This window comes from Chelonia mydas, chromosome 6 (genome assembly GCF_015237465.2).
Source record: "Chelonia mydas isolate rCheMyd1 chromosome 6, rCheMyd1.pri.v2, whole genome shotgun sequence".
NCBI classification, from domain to species: domain Eukaryota; kingdom Metazoa; phylum Chordata; order Testudines; family Cheloniidae; genus Chelonia; species Chelonia mydas.
In genome coordinates this window covers 60318985-60336364 of record NC_051246.2, presented here as the reverse complement: position 1 = coordinate 60336364, position 17380 = coordinate 60318985, and the positions used below count along the sequence as shown (strand labels likewise).

The 17380-nt window shown below is 40.3% G+C and overlaps 2 protein-coding genes and 1 long non-coding RNA gene across 21 annotated transcripts in view; 1 reads left to right on the top strand and 2 right to left on the bottom strand.

Moving 5' to 3' along the window:
* PHF21A (PHD finger protein 21A) overlaps nt 1-17380 on the top strand; it is a 239400-nt gene that overhangs the window by 213143 nt on the left and 8877 nt on the right. For 14 of the 19 annotated variants that reach the window (XM_037900141.2, XM_043549985.1, XM_037900140.2 and 11 more), the window contains 5 exons: nt 1992-2090; nt 4364-4415; nt 5704-5783; nt 6231-6291; nt 9798-9961. In XM_037900141.2, the coding sequence (XP_037756069.1) occupies nt 1992-2090; nt 4364-4415; nt 5704-5783; nt 6231-6291; nt 9798-9961 (456 nt within the window). Of the gene's footprint in view, nt 1-1991; nt 2091-4363; nt 4416-5703; nt 5784-6230; nt 6292-9719; nt 9743-9797; nt 9962-17380 lie in introns of all 19 variants that reach the window. The other 5 variants (XM_037900146.2, XM_037900145.2, XM_037900142.2 and 2 more) reach the window with 1 other exon arrangement.
* LOC122466444 lies at nt 390-2614 on the bottom strand. Its single transcript, XR_006291923.1, has 3 exons — nt 2473-2614; nt 2241-2245; nt 390-2112 (listed from the first exon to the last, which is right to left on the bottom strand). It is a non-coding gene; the product is annotated as an uncharacterized LOC122466444 (long non-coding RNA).
* The window catches only part of LARGE2 (LARGE xylosyl- and glucuronyltransferase 2), a 72524-nt gene continuing 61911 nt past the window's right edge, over nt 6768-17380 (bottom strand). Inside the window, exon 18 of the mRNA XM_043549976.1 lies at nt 6768-6825. Within this exon, the coding sequence (XP_043405911.1) occupies nt 6783-6825 (43 nt within the window). The 3' untranslated portion in view covers nt 6768-6782. The remainder of the gene's footprint in view (nt 6826-17380) is intronic.

The window sequence follows — 17380 nt, the reverse complement described above, 5'->3', positions numbered from 1 at the left end:
TGGGCAATGCATCGACTAAATGCTTCAGTTCTACTTTTGTGGGTTAATGCTGCCAAGATGGAGAGGACTAACAACCATGGGGGGAATTTTCAATGGAAAATGAAATATCAGAGTCCCACTAATAGTGACCTAATATTAATAATATAATGACTTTGGAGACGGGATTAAGAGAGACAACTCCAGTTCATTGGACAGAAAGTTTGGTGTTCTTTCAAAGGTCCGTCGGAATCATTACAGTTCTTTAGTAATTTGGTGCTCCCCCTACTGGATCAGCAGCAAATGTTCATCTGAGGTGTGCTGATATCTCTGATGATGCTGACACACAGACAATATTAGGTCACAGTAAACCAAAAGCCATGTTCATGTCCGGTCCTTTAGAAACACAGGAACAAAATATTTTTTTATTTCTAAACTTCTTTAAATTATAAACAATGGAGAGTAGAAGAATAAAAACTATTCAAAATATTTAACAAGGCCTGTTTAGTAAGAGAATCCGGGTGCATTTGCTTTGATGCTGGAGCCTGTTGATTTGTGTTCTCCTCTGAATCCCCCTTCAAATTGCAGGGAAACAGAATGGCCAGTCAGCTTCTTGAGGTTGGTTAAGACTCCCATGAGTGACCTGAGCTTGAATGGATGGAAGAAATGCCTCAAAAATAGAGTTTCTAGATATTTAGTTATTAAATCTCACTTCAGGAAAGAGCAAATGGGGAAGGAGTCCTAAAAAATAATACGCAACTTCAAATAAAATGATTTAATTAGGTCATAACTGTAGACTTTTCCAATTCAGTTCATGTGAAATCTTTGGTTTCACTTCAGACACTTCCTGTTGATTAATGTACCTTGGAGTTGTCCACTATGGACAATTTGTGCATAAAAGATGCACTATCACTTCACTAAATTCACAGGGGTAGGTTGTTGCGTATCTTTTAAGGCAGATTTACAAACTGAGCTCTGCAACAGTGCATGCCTGTTACCTATGAGCTAGATGAATCCCTGTGCTGCACGTCCACAATGTTGCATCTTTGATGCTGATATTTCTTTGATGTCAACACCATTTGTTTATTATTTAAAGAACTGCTGACAGTCAGGAAAACTTTGAAAAACATTCCGAGACAAGTAACAATGATTTAATTATCTGTGTACAGTCTTTTGGTATGATTTTCTTAATCTTTATGATTAAGGATATTTACACAAAACAAAATTTGTCTCTCTTCAGCATTCATAGATATTAAGGTCAGAAGGGACCATTATGATCATCTAGTCTGACCTGCACAATGCAGGCCACAGAATCTCACCCACCCACTCCTGCGATAAACTTCTCACCTGTGTCTGAGCTATTGAAGTCCTCAAATCATGGTTTAAAGACTTCATTCATCTCCTCACTCTTGAGTTTGTGACATCACAACCATGCCACAAACTGAGGGTCACCATGCTGATGATTGTGATGTTGAGAGCCAAGGATTCTGACTTCAGGGAGGAAATAAGCCACAGGAATATCTGAGCTCTCAGGAGTCACAGTGCCAGTTTTCAGGCAAATGTTACTCATAATGACAAATGAAGGGAAAGAAATGGAGAATGTATATACCATTCAGAATGGGTTCTGAACAGGAGCTTTTCATAGAATGATTTTCCATAAGGCTTCAGCTGGTCTGTAATCAATCCACTTTTCATGCAGCTTTATAAATATTTCTACCAAAAATGTTAACTGCAGGATGACCTTTATCACTTGTGTGGTTGTTTGATTGGGTTGCCAGAGTTGCTGTGATGCTGCACGTTCTTGGGTTTTGGCCTGTTCTGTTTCTTTGCCAAAGCAGGACACATTATTTAAACTTCCCTCACATTCCTGGAGCAAATCTCTTTTTGGGGTACTGCCAGTTTGTTCTACAACTGTTTTTCCGTTGTTCTACTAAACTGAAATTACTCATTTCACTTAGTTTTTCTCTAACTAAAAAATGCTCTCTTAGTATTGAGTTGTACTTGTTTCTTTTCAGACTATTAAACCCCATGTGGAAGCAGAGGAGAAGCAAACAGAGAGTCGTACCATTACTCCACCAGCTGCACCCAAGCCAAAACGAGAAGAAAATCCACAGGTATCAGAGCAAATTCGGTGTTCTCTCCCTAGGAGAAAAAGGAGGCATTCTATCTTTTAAAAAATGCCATAAACCAGGATGGAATATAGCATATCTATTTGTTTCCTCATTTCCCCCTCACCCTACACAGACACACTCTTTCTCACACACAATCTCTTTTTTTTCCCTGTTCCCTTTTGAAGACTCATTTGCTTTCTTTTCAGTGTTCTTGCTGGAGAGGACTGAGAAATAAGGATGGGGAATAATAAATCTAAATGTAAATAGCGCATAAAATTGTTCAGAACTGGCAGAATTGTGGACTCTTGAGCTTTTTACTCCTAAATGTTCAGAATACCCTTCAAACAGCTCACCCAGCATACAGTACATCTTTTGAGTTCCATACCTTTGAGATCTCAGACTTGTAGAATCATTCCCTAGACTAGAGAGTTATCTTTATCTTGCTTGAAAAACTTTTACCGTCTTGACAACTTTATTCTAGTAAACAGGAAAGAAAGGAACGTTTTTGCCATATAGCCTCTGCTGTTGGTACTTCTTTTGATCGTAAGACAGACAGGTTATAAACCTATCCCAACTTAAGTCCAGATGGTCTGATCCCTTTTTCTGAATGGGCATTTCTTAGTTACTGTCTACACTAGAAAACATCGGGCCTGGTTACAGTTAAAATGTGTTGTGTAGTGGGTATCTAATCATGTTGCAACCAGGTTCCCTAACTCATCTGTATGTTGTAGTGTAGCTAGGTTCATAGTGGCCATCTGTTTCATCTTTGAGTATTGCCAGTACAGATTTCTATTCTTGGGTGCAACTGCACCATAATAGGGACCCTCTAAAAAGCTGTGCTCGTTAGAGAACTGCATGTTTAGAACTGAAGTGATAATAGAAGCCATGGCTCTGAATGTTGTCGATTCCTTTCAACTGCAATAGCAGTGTGGTTGTTAATCTGTGTCCTTCCCATTCTTTGCTCCATCATTTGTTGTTTTTGCCCTCTTAGCCAAATTCTTTCTAAACAGTCTTTCTGGTTAATCTTGAAAAGCTATTTACGAGTGAATCTATTACTAGTTGAAATATGTAGCATTGTATCATGGGACATTATTACTGGACCTATTATTTCGTGTTCTGTCAGTGCCATATTAAGTCCATTGCTATAACAAAGACATGGCCAAAACTTTAAAACAAAAAGATAAAACGGGTTCAAATGTTGCTCATCTTGCTGTGGAAAGATGTTGTCAATCCTAACTCCTGGTGTCTGAGGTTCCTTGGGGTGAGTCACTTGTCATGGTGGTGGTCAATTTCTGTATTATTTTGCACCCCTTCCTCTCTCCTGTGCTCATAAGACTGAATTCTTTCTCCAGTCTTTCCTCATAGAAAAGGCACTAAAGGCCTCTCAAACAGCACCTTTCAGGTGCTGCTTCTGAATTGGTACCCAGTCCTTCTTTTGTCCCATGGGACAAGCTGAAGTCCAGATCCACCAGAACACACACCTTGAGAGGGCCTGGAAACTAAGTAAGATCAAGGACAGAGGTCTGTTGCTATCCTTTTCACTATCGTTCACCTAGTGTCAACTCAAGCTCCTGGACAGGGCTCAGATCCAAAGGCAGGTTGGTACAAAAAGAGACCCTATGAGATGCTCAAGGAGAAGCTCTACCTTTCTCAGTGAGAGCTGACCCTATAGATCTAAGTACAGCTGAGGATCCAAGGAATAGCCCCAGATTTATTGGGTTATCTTTGCCACCTTATAGCACCAACTATTTGAATTGATTCTGACTGCCAAAATTGGCAGAGTTGTTGAAACCTTCTTTTGGTGGTGTTAGAGTAGTAGTTCTTGAACTGTGGTCCTCAGAGTGCCAGTGGTTTCCAGAGCCCCTACCTGGTGGCTCACAATGTTAAATACTTTGGGAATCAAACAATGAGGATTTTGTTGCTGTGTAACCAGCAATGTTTAGTTGGCAATTGAATTGTGCTGGTATCTACTAAGGGCCAGTGATGGTTTGGGAGTTGAGACCTTGAGTCTGTTCAGTCTGCCAGTGACTTCTTGTATGACATTGTGGAAGTTGCTTCTCCCTGTCTCTGACTTTTTCTCCACATCTGTAAAATAGGGCTAGTGTCTCTCCTTTGGAAAGCAATTTGAGATCTACAGATGAAAAGTGCTATATAAGAACAAAGAATTAGTAATATTTTCCTTAGTTGGTTGGCTACCAACTGACTTTGGGCTAAATGAAATTGCTCCTGATAATGACTGTAACTAGAATGAACTCTGTTCTCTCTCTCTGACACAGAAACTTGCCTTCATGGTATCTTTGGGACTGGTTACACATGACCATCTGGAAGGTAAGAAAAGTAACTGAGAATGGTTCCTGAGCTCTCCTGTTTCTCAACAATTCTAGATTGGAAGTAAAAGTCCCAAATGTTCTTGTGTGAAGTGCACTCTTTTTTTTTTCCTTGCACCAAGGAAAAGATCACACTTGGGCTATGCTCATATAGCACTGGGTGCAACTTGTCCCTGCCCCCTCAGCCCCTTTTCCCTTGTTACATGGAAACAAAGCAATTGCTTAGTTATCTGAGATCAATGGTTGGGGAGGCAGTGCATGCTCTGCTGTCTGAGAGGAAATTATGAAAAAACTAATTGACTGTTGTGTAGCCCTTATGTGTGAAGAAGTTACCTAATAGGTCAGTGTACCTTAACCCCTTCTCTGGATTTCTCAATTCTGTAAATTGGTGAACATGCTGGGTTACTGGATTTCAGTAGTTCTCATAATTTCTTTAGTCCTGACCTACAATGAAATCAAGCCTAAATCTGCAGAAATTCAAGGACTTGCACATCACTGTACTAAATTTAGGCTCAGCAGAAATCAATTTTTATAATTTCAACAAATAATATAAATGCTTATTTTAAAGCATTTTTTTCTATTTTTATTTATTTAAATTTTCATAGTTGCACAAAATTATGGGTTCTAAGCAATTTTTTTCCATTTTTATCTATTTGAATTTTCACAATTGTGGAAAATTGTGGGTCAGACAGCTAGTAATTAATGACAGTAGAAGTTGAGATTCAAAAATTTAAAGCTTTATAACCATTAAAACACAAATTCTCAACATCACATCAAAGTATACAAAGTAAATATCCTTTAGTCAAACTCTAATAAGTTTTCAAGCAGCATTTTTCTTACTTTGGCTATCTATAAATTTTGATTATCAATGGAAATTTCCTTTTTGTCAATTTGTGTGTGTGTATAGATGTTTTTGACATTTACTGATTAAAAATCGAATCCTTCAAAGCCTAACTATATTTGCCTTAAATAGCAATGAGGTTTCTTCCCATGCTACTGTATTTAGGTTCCCAATTATGTTGAACTTCACTATAAAATATTTGTGTTCAGATGCTCTCATTTGGGAGGGGCAGCCAACCATTTCATAAACCAAGCTGGCAGTGTATTTATTTTTACCATTATGTATTCGTTTTCAAACCCAGGAGTGTAGTAGAGATGGCTGTCTTCAGCTTTGTTGGCTTCCCATGGAAAGCCTCACAGTTAGAACTTGCTTGCAGACTATATAACACAGACATTGTTATATGCTTTCTGAATCCATGGTTTCTAACCTGAACCTTTCTTTTCACAAGAAATCCAAAGTAAGAGACAAGAGAGGAAAAGAAGAACAACAGCAAATCCAGTGTACAGTGGAGCCGTTTTTGAGCCTGAGGTATCAGTCTCTTACTGGGGGGGAAGCTGGCAATTTCATTCTGTACTGCTGCCATGTTGCTGCCTACTAAGATCTCTGAAGCCCAGCTAAACAGGCTGTCATTATAGTTTGAGAGACCAATGTAGTGATGTGACCCTCAGGGTTTTATATAGTAAATACAGTTATTTCTGCTTAATACTTCTCTCCCCCTCCACACCACCCGCATTATAAACCTGGCATTAAATGGCAGTGAGTATTGGTCCTGCCATTAGGAGGTCAGCTTGTGCACTGGCCTGCAGTAGTCCAGATGTCAGAAGCAGAATGGAAGGCTAACATTTCCAAAGATACGTTCCCAAGAACAGGACAGACATTAAGCCCAGTTTGTACTGTACTGCTCTGCCTGAGCACTTACAGATTTAATTATTACAAAAAATTAGCCAGCTAAAGTTGTTTTCCTCCTCTTTAAAGCGTAAGAAGAGTGCAGTCACATACCTGAACAGCACAATGCATCCTGGGACACGTAAAAGAGGTGAGTTATTTTCAACAATGCCATCTTGCTGTATGATTATTTCTCTGTCTGCCATCAGCAGTCCCCTTGAGGATGGAAAGAAAGTGAAAGTGAAGGATTTTGTGATACTGAATTTGCACAATAAATTCCAATGGTAAACAAGAACCAACATTTCTGGGGTTAGCATAGCTGGCTTTATGGGGCAGCTCAAGGCAGCATTTCAGTCTCACTCTACAGAAGTGAGACCATATACAGAACAGAGTGTAAGGTAAGGTGTTGGAACACCATTTAATGGAAGAGAGTTGCTGCCAAGGTGCTCTTAATACTGCCTAAACTGCAGTGTTACTGCCAGGAAAGCAGAACATTATGGGGAAAGTGTATTTAATCTTACAGGAAGGGAAATTCAGAGTGTGAAGAGCTCATTCCCCACAGTGTGTTGCTTTTCTAAGGGAAGGATCCCCAAAGCATTTTCACTTTCACGGGGAAAGCTACCCACTTACCTTAGGCATTCTTCAGAAACAGCTACCGTCTTGGAACCTTAAAATGCCACCTGTCCTGTGAAAAAGGAGGGTCTTTCTTATAGCTACTAAATGTTATTTAGTGGAATTCACCTACAGAGCAGCAGTTCTTGTGCAGAGCAGATCACATTTTAAAACTCTTACTTTTAAGGATAAAATTTATCTCTTGGAACATTACAATGGAGCTTAACTGTTTTGTTCTCTTTCTGTGTGTGGTGCTGAATATCAGAGCTGAGATCTGCCAAGCAGATCTGAAAAGAAAATCTTTCCCTAACTTCTGATGCTCGCCTTTTATGGCTCTTAATGGTTTCCAACACGGCTTCTCTGCTCTTTGGTTTGCTGTCCAAAAACAAATGACCAAGCAATCTAATATCATGACCACCCAAGAAAAGAGCAAGAACTCTGTATAGTTTGTGATTAAAGTCGGAGGTCTGTGTATTTTATATGTGGGGTGATGAACCTGAGACTGTGTATGAAGCAGTGTAGTGTGTGTGTGTGTGTGTAACAGACTAGATGGCTCAGGATATTAGTGATGGAATACGTAACATTTCACCTCCAAGTTATTGATCTGAATCTGTCCGAGGATAGTAGTGACTGAAAATCTTTAATTCTTTGGTGGCTGTTTGGTGGGCTAGATGAGATGATGATCCCAGTCCAGTCTATATTGAACAGGTGCCTACATGACACAAACCATGATAATAACTAGCAGTGATCATTTCCAAAGTTGGTATTCTTGGCCAAGAGGTCAGGTATTCGAATGACCCTTGCTCTCCTTGAGGCAGCCTCTTCAGTGCAGGATGGAAGCACATAGGTGGGGCAGTATAGATAAATTTGCACTTCTGCTGGCATACTGTCTCTGAGTAAATAAAGGACATCAGTTTCCAGTGCTACCTTCCATTACTTTAAATATGTTTTCAAAAAAGAAAGACAGGAAAACGAGTGAGTGTGTGTGTGTGTGAAATAATATATGTGCACTGTACATAAGGCTATGTTCCTTCATATAGTAATGTTTTCAATGACCTTTAAATCCATTATATAACATTGTGTGAAGAATTACTTATAGATTTTTAAATGCAAAAGATTACATATATGTATACATGGTATTTTCTTAGACTGTTTTTGCACAATGCTGTCTTCCTGTCCTTATTTTCACTCTCTGTTGTGAGTGTACACCCCTCATCAGCACCAGATTAGTAACATATTTTCAAATGGGATGGACAAGATTTGGGGCCTACAGTAGTTTTATTATTTGAATTAATATAGCAGTATATTAGGAGGCTAGTTTGTGCACCCCTGTGCCCTTTAGGGCTTTGGTTTAATTCTAGATGCTGTAGGCCATGTCAGAAATTTCAGCTGTGGACATCACCATCAAAGATTCTTTCCAAGGATGTACATCTTTCTGGAAAGTATCTAGAACTCAAGTGCACGGTGCAGCATGTACTGGATATAGCCTGGCAGTCTGTAAATACTGTTATAAGTAGGGCCCTACAAAATTCACGGTCATGAAAAATGCATCACAGACCATGAAATCTGGTCTCCCACTATGAAATCTTTTTGTGTGCTTTTAACCTATACTATACAGATTTCATGGGGGAGACCAGCATTTCTCAAATTGGAGGTTCTGACCCAAAAGGGAGTTGTAGGGAGGGTCACAAGATTATTTTGGGGGGGCGCGGTATTACCACCCTTACTTCTGCGCTGCCTTCAGAGCTGGGTTGTCAGTGAGCGGCGGCTGGTGGCTGAGTGCCCAGCTCTGAAGGCGGCACCCCACTAGCAGCAGCGCAGAAGTAAGGGTGGCCATACCATACCATACCACCCTTACTTCTGTGCTTTTGCCGTCAGAGCTGGGTGGCCAGAATGTGGCAGCTGCTAACTGAGGGCCCAGCTCTGCAGGCAGTAGCGCAGAAGTAAGGGTGGCAGTACCACAACCCTCCCTCCCCCCCCCCAATAACCTTGCAACCCTCCCCCCCCAAAAAACTCCTTTTTGGGTCAGGACCCCTACAATTACAACACCATGAAATTTCAGGTTTAAATAGCTGAAATGAAATTTACCATTTTAAAATCCTGTGGTTGTGAAAATGACCAAAATGGACCATGAATTTGATAGGGTCCTAATGATAAGAGCTGGGTAATTATTCCTAGATTTTTATTCCTTATGGTCTTTCCAGATCCGTAAAGTAACTTGGGATATGGAAAGATGGGGAGAGTGCTAAGCACATACAGTTTTACATAGTCATACAGTACATAGCTAATATCTCAGTTGTATGAAGGCTGTTCTTAGCAGATTTTGCACTTAGTTCTTTTCTAAAGGAGTCTACAATAGATATATATGATTGGGGCAGTGGGTGCTTGACTATAGAAGCTTAGGAAAGAATCTAAGAATTGGGAAACTTCAGCTTGGTAGAGTTAGTTTGGAAGGTGCTTGGGGTCATGGGAAGTACAGTAGTACCTGCCGTTGAGATAGTGGGCATAGGGTCTGAGATGGGAGGTGCTGACCTATAGGAGATGTAGGGAAGAAAAGGAGACTTGAAATGGTGAATGCTGGCTCTGAAAGAAGGACTTTTGGGTAGGTATATGCTGGCATAGGATAGATGGGGAGAGGTGGGATAACAGTAGACAAATTGAACTAACAGAAATCATTGCAGCTTGTCTGTGGGTTTGGTGCCAGCACAATTTCCTGATACCTGGACAGTCTCATTGCTAGGAATGAAAAAAGGCCCCACTCTGCACTTGGGAGCGTGACTCTTTGACCCTTAGCAGAGCCTGTTTTCACACTCCTCTGATATGCATTTTTCTTCAAGCATTCATTTCTTGAAAAATTCCACTTGTACATTTCTAAAAAAAATGTTGAAATCTTTGCTTCTCTTCTTCCACTTGTGACTCCTATATTAACTTCCTCTCTGTGCTACATCATTTCCTTTTTCATGCTAGCCAATGAGGACCACTGGCCAAAGGTATGTAAGATCATTTCCCCCCCCCTTCTTTTTGTTCCCTTTTGTTAATGTGTAGGTCGTCCACCTAAATACAACACGGTGCTGGGATTTGGGGCTCTGACCCCCACATCCCCTCTATCCAGTCATCCTGACTCCCCTGAAAATGAAAAGACAGAGACCACATTTACTTTCCCCGCATCTGTTCAGCCTGTGTCCCTGCCTAGCCCCAGCTCCACAGACGTAAGTAATTCTTGGGGAAGGGTTGGCTTTTGGAAAGATGTGTAGAATGAGCCACACTGGAAATGGCTTCAGATTTTGTTTCTTTAGCATTCATTCCTTGAACACTGTTTGTCATGGTTCAGTGCAGTGAAACAGGCCAATGTTTTTACTCCCCAACCTTTCACTTTTACCTTCTTGTGCCTGTGTTATAGTACTGCAGATATTTCCTGTGACATTCAGTCACTGACTGGAATGTTGGGATACATTGGGCATGCTTAGATGAGTATGTTTTCTCAGTGTGTAGTGTCTGAGATCTTGTGTGACTGAATTAAATCTGTATTCCAGTGAGGAACTGGGAAGGGGAGAATGGGTCCTATTATTTAGAGAGACCATAGTAGCAGTAAGTTGCTGGTGTTTCTGTAACAAGAGGAGGAAGAGAAGGAACTTCTCGGATCGCCCAGATAGCTGGGAACCATGTTCAGAGCACTGATCACAAGAGGTTCTCGTGTCCTGGTGTGATTGAGTACACTGCCTCTGCACTCCCCACTCATGAGACTTTTCTTGAATAAAATCTGGTTATTCTGTTATCATTTCTAAAGCAGGAGATAAAAATATTTTATCTGTCAAAATGCAAAGATTTCCCCTTCACAGCACAGCCTCTTTTGAATAATTTTCTGAGAGTCTTCAGATTGTCTCATTCTTCTTGTTCCTTGCAAAAAATATGGTGACAGAATTGTGAAGGTCAGATCTAAACCCTAGAAAGCAAATAAATGAAGTAAAGTTGAGTTTCCTCCCAGGCCACTGATCTATCCTTCATTACCCTAAGTGACACTATCACAATAAAGTACAATTTCTCTGAAAAAGGTGACTGCAAGAAATAAGAGTAGGCCAATGTAACTTCACCTGGGTCTGCTTAAAGATCTCAATATAAAGGAAATACTGTAGTAGGACTATACTGGGAATAGGGGAGTGAGACAACTAAGTACACAAGAATGCTCAGCAATCAAAGTGCACTTCTACTCTGAAAAGTTACTCTGTAAAAGTTTGTCTTTCAGGTACTCCTGTCATATGGGCTCAGTTTATATGTAAAAAGATGCTTTTTTTTTTTTTTTTTCAATTGCCAGTGCTGCAAACTACCCTTGGGATTTGAGAGTCATGGTGGACTCTTTCCTTTTCATACATCATCAGCTGTAATAAAGGTTCTAAAGTCCAACATTGGTCCTCAGTAATTCCTGTGCTGCCCCATTGCCTCTTATGCACTGATGTAACTGCCTGGAACTGTGAGTAGTAATTCTACTGACTGTGCACAAGATGGAATAGAATCCAGCTCCCTCCCTCTGAACTCTACCAGCTCTGCAGGGCTAACAGTCAAAACATACTTTAGTCACTAAAGTTGGGAAATGTGACCTTGATATACAGGGAGCACATCTGTGGAATAAGCTGGGGCCCTTTTTAAATAGTCACTTTTCAGAGTGGAACAGTATTTGAATATCAAGAAAAAATTCCTGACAGTCAGGTGAATGAGTCTGTGGAACAGACTTCTGAAGGAAAGGTGCAGCATCTCCATCGTTTGGGACGAAAATGTACAAACCACTGGAAATTATGCTGTAGAGAACAAGCCTGTGCTGGCTCCAAGAGATGGACTGGGTAACATACTAGGTCTCTTCCAGCTCTGATTTCAGTGATTTTTTTTACCATGCTTTGTGAGCAGAGTATAATGGTTCTCAGAACAGTGTGGTGTGTTATCACATGTATTGCAATTCTACTCATTTTGTACATAATTCTACTTACCACAGACTAAGATAAGGACAGCGTATTATTCTAGTGTTCCCAGCCTGATTCTGAATTTCTTGCCTTAGGTGAAATTGCTTAATATTGAAGCTCAGTTCTCTGTGATTTAACATACTTTTTAAATTAAATGATAGTTTTTAAAAACACAAAGACTCTAGAGGAAACATGCAAGTTGACACAATAAGTGGTTAAAATATATAACACATATGCATACACTTGGATAACTTGTTAAAATTATCTCTCAGTTCAGCATGATGTACTGTGTCAGCAAGTTAGCACAGCATTCCCCCTGGAGTAATACAAATCTGTATACTAAAACACTTACAGACAGGTTACCCCGTTTGTGCACAAAGGCAACATTAAAACATTAATGTTGCTGTTTTAATTTTTAAAAAGGATTCAGTTCCAAAGACTCATTTTCCAACAATTGAGCTAGACAACTTTGATTTTAAAAGGAAACAGATACCACAGTGATAGATGCCTTTTGAAATATCTACGACCTATGAATTCTAGGAGCAGAAGATGTATCAAAAATCATGATAAATGTATCGCGAGTCCTTTATCTTAAAAACACCTCCATAAATTTGTTAAAAATCTGTACTTTCACATTTACACTCACCAGAATAGTGACAGCTATTCAATATATGGTTGTTGCATGGCATATTTCTTAGTAACTATAATTACTAGGGCAATCAATTAATCGCAGTTAACTCATGCAATTAACTCAAAAAATAGTGATAAAAAAATTAATTGTGATTAATCTCAGTTCTAATTGCATTGTTAAACAATAGAATACTGACTGAAATTTATTAAATATTTTTGGATGTTTTTCTACATTTTCAAATATATTGATTTCAGTTGCAACATAGAATACAAAACGTACACTGCTCACTCTGTATTATTTTTTATTACAAATATTTTCACTGTAAAAATGATAAAAGAAACAGTATTTTTCAATTAACCTCGCACAAGTACTGTAGTGCAATCTCTTTATTGTGAAAGTGCGACTTACAAATGTAGATTTTTTTTTTTGTTACATAACTGCACTCAAAAACAAAACAATGCAAAACTTTAGAGCCTACAAGTCCGCTCAGTTCTACTTCTCGTTCAGCAAATTGCTAAGACAAACAAGTTTGTTTACATTTATGGGAGATAATGCTGCCCACGTCTTATTTACATTGTCAACAGAAAGTGAGAACAGGTGTTCGCATGGGACTTTTTTAGCGGACATTGCAAGGTATTTACTTGCCAGATCTGCTAAACATTTGTATGGCCCTTCGTGCTTCGGCCACTATTTCAGAGGACACTATGCTTCTATGCTGATGACACTCATTAAAGAAAATAATATGTTAATTACATTTCTGACTGAACTCCTTGGTGGAGAATTATATGTCTCTGGCTCTATTTTACCCACATTCTGCCAAATATTTCATGTTATAGTAGTCTTGGATGATGACTCAGCACATGCTGTTTATTTTAAGAACACTTTCACAGCAGATTTGACAAAATGCAAAGAAGGTACCAATGTGAGATTTCTAAAAATAGCTACAGCACTCAACCAAAGGTTTAAGAATCTGAAGTGCCTTCCAAAATCTGAGAGGGGTGAGGTGTGGAGCATGCTTTCAGAAATCTTAAAAGAGCAACACTCTGATGTGGAAACTACAGAACCCAAACCACCAAAAAAGAAAATCAATCTTCTGCTGATGGCATCTGACTCATGATGATGAAAATGAACATGCGTCGGTCCGCACTGTTTTGGATTGTTATCAAGCAGAACCCGTCATCAGCATGGACGCATGTCCTCTGGAATAGTGGTTGTAGCGTGAAGGGACATATGACTCTTTAGCACATCTGGCACATAAATATCTTGCAATGCTGGATATAACAATGCCATGAGAACATCTCAGTTTTGAGTTCTCACTTTCAGGTGACGTAAACAAGAAGCGGGCAGCCTTATCTCCTGCAAATATAAACAAGTTTGTTTGTCTGAGTGATTGGCCGAACAAGAAATAGGACGGAGTGGACTTGCAGGCTCTAAAGTTTTGCATTGTTTTATTTTTGAATGCAGGTGTGTGGTTTTTTTTGTACATAATTCTACATTTGTAAGTTCAAATTTAATGTAAAGAGATTGTATGAGAGCACTTATATTAGGTGAATTGAAAAATACTATTTCCTTTGCTTTTTACAGTGCAAATATTTGTAATAAAAATAAATATAAAGTGAGCACTGTACACTTTGTATTCTGTTATAATTGAAATGAATATATTTAAAAATGTAGAAAACATCCAAAAATATGTAAATAAATGGTATTCTATTATTGTTTAACAGTGTGATTAATTGCGATTAATTTTTTTAATCGCTTGACAGCCCTAATAACTACTATAAGGAAAAGTGGTGTTTTGATGTAAAAACAGCGCTGAAAGTAAGGAGATCTGTGTTCTATTCATAGTCTTCCACAAACTCACAGTGTATCCTTGAGAAAGTCAAATCATTTTTGTGACTCAGTTTCCCCTTGTGTAAAATGGGATAATGGTACTTCCTTAGTTCACATGGGTGCTGAGACTTAACATTTGTAAAACACTTCAAAATTCTTGGCTATAGAAATACAAAATATTAATTATTTAAGCACCAGTAATATATTAGTGTTATATATGAAGACAAAGAGAAAGATACGGCCCTTTTAATCAAGGAGCGCACAATCTAATTAGTAGGTCTGCACAATCAAATTCATGGTCTGTTTTGGTCAATTTCACGGCCAGGGGGTAAAATTATTGTTTCATGTTTACATCTGAAATTTTACATGCTTGTAACTGTGGGGATACTGTCCCAAAAGGCGGTCAGGGTGCAAGGGTCACAAGGCTATTGTAGGTGGGTTATGGGATTGCCACCCTACTTCCGCCCTGCTGCTGGCAGGGGCGCTGCCTTCCGAGCTGGTCAAACAGAGAGGAAGGCTGCTGGCTGAGTGCCTAGCTCTAAAGCCAGCGCTAGCAGCAGCGCAGAAGTGAGAGTCACAGGGTATGGAGGGTGGGTTACCATAGGTCTGGTTTTCCTGGCAGTCTCCTGCCTGAGTGGGTGGGAGGTGACAGCTGGAGCCGCAGTCTCTCCACGCAGGGGATGATAGCTGGAGCCGCAGCCTCTCTGCACAAGGGTGTGTGTGACAGTTGCAGCCTCAGCCTCTCCACGTTGGGAGGTGACAGCGCAAGCCGCAGCCTCTCCGCGTGGAGGGGGGCGGTGACAGCTTGAACCGCCAAGCTTCCTACAGCAGGGGGAAATTTCCAGAGATGGGTCTGACCCACCCCGGGAGTCGCTCCTGCAGGGGAAGAGGAAGTCTCATCCCTCCCCATCCCGAGCTTGGACTAGCAGCTGGAGCCCTGTGCAGGGTAGGAGCCCTTGGCTCCATGCCTGATTTCACAGGGTAGATCAGATTTCATGGTTCATGATGTGTTTTCACAGCCATGAATTTGGTAGGGCTCTACTAATTAGATATTCAACACAAGATATACTTGGATACTCGGAGAATGGTGCTAGCTTATAAAGATCTATATTTATTATAAGTGGTGCAGGTTGCCCAATGCTTTCCATTTTAAGACTCTGTTTTCAGTTGCTGACAATTTTGCCAAATTTAAACCACTTGGGCTGAAACTTTCCATGATGGGTGTCTAACTCAAGTTGAATTTTTTTTGAAAGTTTCAAATAAAACAGTTCAGCTATTTAACAAAACAAAATTAAGGAAAATAACTTGTTTTGCCCAAGTTAAAAAATTTTTTGATAACTGTTTTGTTGCATCCATGTTTTGGAGCAGGGTCTTGAAATTTAGCATGGGTATGGCCTTTGAGTCAGGGATTTGCCTTTTGACATCTGTGTGAAAATCCCCCCAAATTTGGCCACACCATATGCCTGTGAAAAATCTGTTTGCACATTCTCAGTAGAGGCTTATTACAGTTTGGCAGCAAAATTCTCTGATGAATCCAGCTCCAATGAGCATGCTCCATCCCCTCACGTCTTCTACAAGCTGACTAGACTGCACATGCAGAGTGACTAGTCATGCTCCATCCCGAGGCTAAGCAGGACTTTTACTGCGATTGCTGCTCCCAGGTTCCAGGAGTACCTGTGATACCAGGCACCAGAACTGAGGGCAGTGAGACTCTCCTGTGCTGTCCATGCTATCTCTGCTGGCACACAGGCAGGTTGGAGGAGAGGAAGGAGACAAACTGACTTGAGTGCAGCAGGGTAAGGAATAGGGTGCTGGAGGGGAAGAGATGCAGAGGGTGGAGACAAGGGCAGGACCTCTGCCTGGGAGGATGGATAAGAGCCTAGGAAGGAACAGAGTTAGGAACAGAAGCCAGGAGAGAGGGTACAGGCACAAGAGCGGGGGAAGGAGGGGCAACGATGAGGGTCTTGGGAGTAGGAACAAGAGGTAGGAGAGAGAGGCAGAAGCTGGGCTGGGGGAGGGCAAGATGGGCCGGAGCAAGATTGAGGCAGAGGGAGAAAGGAGCGGAAGGGACAGAGAGATCTGTAATCACTTGAGTGCACTCTCCTAAAGAACCTGGAATTAATCCCATTATTCTGGAGTCTCGACATTCCTATGATGTCTAGTAAATAGCTCTAAAATCCACTGGCAACGCATGTGTCTCCATGCCACTCTAGTGTCAGGTCTGCTTAGAAGAAAACAGCCATCTATTGCTACCAGTTACTGTTAGCTGAAGTGATAGAGGGCTGTGCTGCGGATCTAAATATCCCAATCATGGTGATGACCCATGTGTGGGAGTCAGTATGGTACCACAGGATGACAATTATATCTTTCAGTTTTTACGTTTTTTAAAAACTTGGGAAATTACATCCAAACAACAATGTTCATTCAATTTGCAAAGGCAAGCCCTCAAATGTTAGGGGACGTAAGAATTAAGGTTGCCAGTACAACCTTAATTCAGCCTTTTTGTGCATAGGCATAATGATGCTGTCTTTAAATACATGGTCATCTACTCTTTTTTCCCACAGGCTTTTTATGATGTAATATCTATCTTCTGTCTAGATAGATAGATATAGATATATCTAAATATAGAGATTACACACACACATGTACATATAGTACTGGTTGTTATATTTATTTTTTTTGACAGTGATACCTAAATTCCGGGGCCCCATTGTACTAGATACTGTACAAACATAAAAAAGACCCAGTCTCTGCCCTGAAGAGCTTAGGATTGATTTTTGTTCTGTCTAGGCTACAGTAGGAACAGAGGAGGTGAGGCCAAAAGTGACTTTGTTACCTTTTGTGCTTCCCCTGTTCTGGGGCCAGCTTCAGGCCTTCTCAGCCTCCAGCATGCATTACACTTGGCTGCTTATGGCCACTCAGAGCTGTTTCAGAAGTCTGTAGCCAGAGTGTAGCAATGTAGAGGGGACATATCACAACAATCTGGCCCATATTATACATATATTTATTAACAACAAATAAGACATGGGACAGTTCCTAGGAATTAAATCCTGGTTGAGGGGGAGTTCAGGAACCATCCACCACCAGTTATTAATTCCCACAAAATGCTCTGCACTATTGCATTATTGTCTTGATAAGATGAAAATAGAGCTATGGATTTGTGTGTGTGTGTGTATCCATTCCAGTTGGTACATATGGAGTATTACTAGAAAATT